At 50.2% G+C, this 6969-nt stretch overlaps 1 protein-coding gene across 1 annotated transcript; it reads left to right on the forward strand.

Moving 5' to 3' along the window:
- Nucleotides 1–1270: 1270 nt before the first annotated feature.
- Nucleotides 1271–6691, forward strand: LOC123345306 (zinc finger protein RFP-like). Its single transcript, XM_044982082.1, has 7 exons — nt 1271–1687; nt 2518–2613; nt 3161–3391; nt 3684–3706; nt 4410–4525; nt 5474–5533; nt 6144–6691. Exons 1-7 carry the CDS (start codon nt 1271–1273, stop codon nt 6653–6655), a joined length of 1455 nt encoding a protein of 484 aa, XP_044838017.1. The 3' UTR covers nt 6656–6691.
- Nucleotides 6692–6969: the final 278 nt, after the last annotated feature.

The following is a 6969-nucleotide window of genomic DNA, read 5'->3' on the forward strand; positions in this document are numbered from 1 at the left end:
ATCACCCACAGTCCCAAAAGTCCCACAATTCAAAAGTCTCTGTCCCGGGTCAGGCAGCCCAGAGTTCAAGAGTCTCTTTGCAGAGGTCCCCCTCCCCAGCCTAGGTAGAAAGGGGCACCTTACGTGGTTCGGGGCCAACTGCCCTGCCTCTTCGTGGGGTTCTGCTTCCACTAGTTGTCCCCCAAACAGCTCAGCTCCGCTTACTCTGTGGGCTGCTCCACTCTGCCAGCTGCTCTGGTCCACCAGCTGTCCTGTGATCCGCTCCAGCCGTCCTCACGAGCTGCTCAGCTCCACTCACCCAGTGGCTGCACAAACTGCTCCACTCTGCTCTGCCAGTATTGCTTCAGGCTCCCCCACTCATTAGCACAGTGCTCTCAGCTCAGCAAGTCCAGCTCTTCAGTGATTTCAGCTCCACTCATTAGCACAGTGCTCTCAGCTCAGCAAGTCCAGCTCTTCAGTGATTTCAGCTCATAGTAGGGGAGCCCCAGTACCAGTGAATTCAGCTCAGTAACCTGCATCTAGATTCTTAAGGGAATCAAAAGTTAACTCTGACATTCCACAGTGGAGAGAAGCATAGGTGGAACTGGTACTTCTGACTCACACAAGGAGCCTGCACCACCAAGTACAAATACCTGTCCCCAGCCTCTCTCCTTTCAATGGGTTTTGGAACCCATGTGCCCCATCTAGCAAGCGCTATCCAGCTGACAATGAAACCCCCCATCACAAGACAATTTTGTAGTTCCCCATTTACCCAATCAGGGTGACAACATTTCATTCCTCCTGCCCCAATAACAACGAAATTGGGGCTCCCACAGCTGTGAAAATAACCATCCCATGCTGCTTTGCGGTATGCTAAGTGGGGTGGGAGTGCCCATGCAAATAACCGAAATACCAATGCAACACTTTCCGCACTCCCCATAATTTACCACCAGATGTCAGGGTGGGGCTCATCCTGACTCTGCTTACATATAAAATATATAAAAATAATTCTTTCAAGCCTAAATATCACTCCAGACACACAGCCCCTGCTCATGCCAGCTCTTTATGACAGGGGATGCTGATGTGAAGCTCTGGAGCAAAGGGGCCCTAGTGATGCATTTCTCACTGAAGCCTCCCGGGCTGGAATGTTACCTGTTGTCTGTTTGCACCCCAGCAACCAGCCTGAGTCAGTTCCAGGAAGGGCAACACCCAATTGCTGCTGCTGCAGGGGGGGCATATTCCTGAGCGCAGGAAAGTGAAACCAGCCCTGTTGCACAGCCCAGAGAGAGTCATGGCCACAGAGGACCCTGTGGAACATCTCCAGCATGAAGTTGCTTGTCCTGTCTGTCTGGAGTATTTTAAGGACCCAGTGATCATAGACTGTGGGCACAATTTCTGCCGAGCCTGTATCGTCCAGGGCTGGGAGCAATTGGCTACAGCCGCCTCCTGCCCTCAGTGCAGAGAAACTGTACAACAGGGAAACCTCAGGCCAAACAGGCAGTTGGCAAACATGGTAGCAATCACCAAGCGACTGAGTTTACAAGCAGCAAAGGGAGCAGGAGGGGACGGGGTGTGTGGGGAACACCTGGAGGCTCTGAAACTGTTCTGTGAAGAGGATCAAACCCCCATCTGTGTGGTGTGCGACAGATCCCGGGCTCACCGCGCTCACACGGTGGTTCCCATACAGGAGGCTGCTCAGGAGTACAAGGTAGGGAATTGCTGTCAAGTTTAATAGGCAATAACTTTAGATTTTAATTACAGATTAATTTCACTGCAAATTGCCCATCACAACTGTACCTGTATCATGCCGCTCTGCAAAGCCTTCACTGTATGGGAGCTGCTATTAAAAATAAATGATCTGGCAGAGCGGCAAGAAAGGCAAAAAGATAAAGTCTTTTAAGATACCTGACATGGGAAACCTTTACCTGAGAAGCTGAATCCTTGTCAAACCCACCTTCCACTGGTGAAACAAAGGAACTTTTTACAGACCAAAAGCTGTTGAATGATCAGTGAGGCTTAAAACACAAGAGCGGCAGCCAGGCCAGTCTATATTTGAGTGTTGGGAGTTTGCCCTAATGCTCAGACCAGGTCTGTTGCACCAGTGCAGTCCCCAGGGTTTCAGAGCTGAAATTCAGTTGGGAGTTGGGCTCCTTGGAGAATCCCCGCCCATATTTGCAGCCCCGGTGGTTTCTGGGATTTGTATCACTTCGGTAATCTCCTGAAAACCACCTTACTTAATTCACCACCATGTGACTCCAGTTTCCTGTTATGGGCTATGCTACTAATTAGTGAATGAATAAATACCAGTCAAACTCGGATAATTGAGGTCTCTCTAATTTATAAAAAGACTGAATTGGAAACAAGTCAGAATATGACATTCTCCCTATTTCCATTGTTCGGTTTCATTCCCTTGGTGGCTGTGATGTCATAAACCCATTAGGACCAACAGTAACCTTGGGTTTGAGTGGGAAAACATCCCCCTACACACCCTTCTGAACCCTCAGAATGAAACTGCCCAAATCATTTCTCTTTCTACAGGAAAAAATCCAGGCCCAGTTGAAGACTCTGAGGGAAGAGAGAGAAAAGCTCCTGGGATTTAAAGACACTGGAGAGGGGAAAAGCCGGGAGTATCTGGTAGGTGCCTGTTGTTACTGACCTGCAGAGACTTGTGGTGAGAGATCTGTTTGTAGGAAGATTCCTCTGTGGGCTTGATGAATGTGGGCATCAGTATGTTTCTCCATGATCCTAGATTTTCTGTGTTAGGTTCATGTGCAGAATCTAAGCTCTCGTGTCAGTGAATGAGTTAATTTCTAGCCCTTATGGTTTCCCTGTGTCAACAATGCAAGAAATGAGGCAGAATTATTTGATTCTTTTTCCCCCTTGGAACTTCTGCCACTGTAATGCTGAGTCCTGCCTCCTGCTGCTCTGGATCTCCATTCTCAGAGGCCATTGATAACACAGTGTCCTAAGCATGTCAGACATGGAAACATCCCTTTCCAGAAACATTGGGGAGACATGAAAGAGGTGTGAGAGAATCCTCTCCCAAGTAACCAAAGGGTAGAATCAAGCGTCAGAAATCAGGTTTGCAAAGAAATTCTCCCTCCTGCACACTCAGCACTGCCATAAAAGACCCCAGGCTGCTTCCATGTCCCTGACCAGCCCTTTCCCTGTTGCCTTACAGAAACAGATACAAGAGGAGAGGCAGAAAATTGTTTCTGAATTTCAGCAACTGAGGCAGTTCCTGAAGGAACAAGAGCGACTTTTGCTGGTCCGGCTGGAAAAGATGGACAAGGAGATAGTGAAGATATGGAATGAAAATAACACCAAACTCTCCGAGGAGATTTCCCATCTCAGTGAGCTGATCAGTGAGCTGGAAGGGAAGTGTCAGAAGCCAGCGAGTGAATTCCTGCAGGTGAGACTGAGTTAGAAACATCCCAGATCCCCACACAGGGAAGGGAGGGCTCCTGAATCATAAGCACTGGGGTCAGAGATCTCACTGTAACTCGGCATGTGCATTGCTGACATGTGAATGATTATTGGTCATTGCAGAGTTACAGACACAGAGATATGAGAGAAGGGAAAGCCCCATTAGCTCAGGGAATCCATGGCCTCTTTTCCCTATATTTGTAAAATCTCTTCCCTAGGATCCACTGCTTGTGTCAAGTGGGACCTGAGATTCTTTTTTCTCTCTCTCTCTCCCCTAGGATGTCAGATGCACCTTGAGGAGGTACGTGGCTCTCTCACTCGCCCTCACACTTGACAATGCTGGGAAAGAGCCGGGTGATGGTGGTGGTGATGATGTTAGCACCGCATCTCCCCAGGGCTCTACAGCAAAATGTGTGGGGAAGGTCACATGTTGGATACAAATCTTTCTGATCAACTTCATCCTGAGTTTCTCACAATTTTACAGAAGACTCTGGAATTTTCCATTCGGTGGGAAGGACTGACCTCAAGTGTTTCCTAGAGATGTCACCTCCCTGAGGGACTGGCTGCCTCAGGATTGTGGGGATGGACTATGGGCCTGTCACTGCTGGGGCCCTGGTCACTATTCAGCCCAGGGCAGCAGCGATCAAGACTCTTTCCCACCTGAGGGCTGTTTGGAGCCCTGTGTGGAATGAGCTGGGGATGGGGGAATTGGTGTCTCAGTCTAGAGGACAGATTTCTACAGCACTTCACCTGGGAACCTCCTGTCCCTAGAGCATGGAGGCCAAGGAGTGAATTGGCCATAGAGACTAAATTCCCCTTTTATCATCCCCAGAGCTGATCTCTCCAGGCCAGAGTTGAAGAATATTAATGAGACCTTTGGCAGAAGATTTCACAACCACAGCCTGTGCTGCACCTGCTCTCATTCCAGGCCCATTAGAGCAGCAGCTTTCACTAACAACAAATGTCTCTAAATGAAATATACGAATGTGAAATTTTCTTTCCAGGTGTAAGAAGGAGAAGTTCCAGCAGCCAGTGGACATTTCTCCTGAACTGGAAGTGAGACTCAACTATTTCTCTCAGAAAACTGTTGCCCTAATGGAGATTCTGAGGAAATTCAAAGGTATTGAGAAGGGATCTAGGAGGGGAAAGCAGGACGTGCCTCTGAGACCGTGGGAGGGGACGGGCTCTGGCCACTTGGGTCGTATCTATTGAATGACAGGTGGAAAGTATTTGAGCTGGTATAACAGGTGCCAGGACGTCTCACATTCATTCATGAGTTAGCAAAGGTCACAACATTGAGGCCCAAATTTAGCAAAATGGCCTAATTTTGAGTCCCTGATTTTCTCTCCCAACTTGCAAAGCCTGTGGGCGTCACAGACACAGGGTGCTACTCTGGCTGCATCTCAGGACATCCCTAGCCTGTGCCAAGGTCTGCACAGGCCTCTGCAGCCACTGACTGGGGGAATCACAAACTGCCCCCCTCTCTCTCTCTCTGCCAATGAGGGTGAATCTGGCCCATTGAGCCAACACTCTCCCAGCTCCAATCTCGACACTTATAAAATGATTTTATTTTTCTATGGAGGGCGAGGGCCCCATTGTGCTGAGCTCTGTAGAGATGCTGAGTGAATAAACCCAAGAGACCTACAACTGCAAGCCCTGACCCTGCAAACTCTTAACATCCCATTAATGTCAAAGGGACAAAAGTGTGCTGAAGTCTTTGCAGGATCTGGGTCTCGGGTCTGACAAAAGGCAATAGGTGAATGAGACAAACCAGCTGGGGTCTGGAGGGTGGGAGGGGATGATGAGGGGAAAGGAAATCTCTCTTACAGACTGTATCTCTGAGGGTGGTTGTGAGACCTAATGGCTGTTGATTTCATTGCTGTGAGATGCCTGAATGAGAGAGGAAGAAGGTTTCAGATTCATTTATATTTACTAAAGATCTGAGTGTGTCCCTGTCCCTCTCTGTTTCTGTCAAAATTCAAACCAAGTTAGGTCAGTTAAGAGAGGGGATATCGTTATAAACATGAAAGCAGGAAATCTTGTCTCTTTTCTCCTTTTCCCCCTCCAGACACTCTGCCGTCTGCACTAGAGACAACAAAAGCGGGATCCCTAGGAGCACACACACAGGGTGAGGTTGCAGATGGAAATTGTCTTTAAATTATGAAAAAATTCCCATAAAAACACATTGTACCTAAAGTTACCAACCAAACCAACACCAGCCACGACACACCCAGCACCACAGTGAAACCATGAAATACAGAGGAGATCCCGAGCAGAAGTCACACAAAAGATCCTGACACCGACCTTAGTGCTGAGTTCCTGCCTACGCTGATGAACAGAATCACTCACTGAGCAGCATCCAAACACCCTTAACTCTGACCATGGGGTTCTCATGGACATTCACAGAAGTTTTAATACTAAATTGAGAGGAATGAGTAGAAATCTCTGTGCTCTTAGGGCTGACACATCCCACTCCTTTACCCCAGTGTCTCTGCCGCTGGAATGGAGCAGCCCCAGCAGGGGAAGCTGGGAGCTGAAGCTTCTTCAGGCAAATGAGAAACAGACTGAGGAGCTGCAGTGACGTCCCTGCTCAGTCTCAGGTGCCCAGGACAGAGGCAGCTCCCTGGGATCCAGGCCTGTCCCAGCCAGGACGGGGCTTCTGGGCAGTCTGAGAAATGGTCCCAGCCTCCCCCAGGGCTGAGCTCTGCCCCTAACGCTCTGATTCTCTTTCCCCTCAGCGAATGTGACTCTGGATCCAGACACGGCTCATCCCAACCTTGTCTTGTCTGAGGATTTGAGAAGTGTAAAGTGGGAAGAAATACAGCAGGATCTGCCTGACAACCCTGAGAGATTTGACACTGAGCCCTCCGTGCTGGGCTGGGAGGGATTCACCTTGGGGAGACATTGCTGGGAGGTGGAGGTGGGGGATAGGGGAGGTTGGGTTGTGGGGGTGGCCAAAGAGTCTGTGAGGAGGAGGGGAGAGATCCGCCCCGAAGAGGGGATCTGGGCTGTGGGGTATGTATTGGATCAGTTCTGGGCTCTCACCTCCCCTGCGACCCCCCTGCCCCTGAGTTGGGTCCCCAGCAGGATCCGGGTTTGTCTGGACTGTGACCGGGGGCAGGTGACATTTATCGATGCTGGTGACGAGGCCCCGATCTTCACTTTCCCGCCGGGCTCCGTCCCTGGGGAGAGAATCCGACCCTGGCTCTGGGTGCTGGGGGTAGGGGCCCAGCTCAGACTGTGTCCCTAAGACACGGGAGCGGCGGAGGCACACGACCATCCCTAGGGATGTGTGGGGCCTGGGATAACACCCCCCCAACCCCAGCCCTGTCCCCACTCCACCCCTTCCCCCAAACCTCCACCCCATTTCTTCCTGCCCCTGCTATGCCCACTCCCATTCCATCCCTTTCCTGTGTCCCTGCCTCTTTCTGGCTTCCACCCCATAGAGAACATTCAGTGACTGCGGCAGAGAAGCCGATCTCATTGCCCCAGGGACTGTGCAGACTGTTTGCTACTGTCCTCTGTGATCCAAGGAGACTCAGGATCCTGGGTCAGCCAGTGTCA

Source organism: Mauremys mutica, chromosome 12 (genome assembly GCF_020497125.1).
Source record: "Mauremys mutica isolate MM-2020 ecotype Southern chromosome 12, ASM2049712v1, whole genome shotgun sequence".
NCBI classification, from domain to species: Eukaryota; Metazoa; Chordata; order Testudines; family Geoemydidae; genus Mauremys; species Mauremys mutica.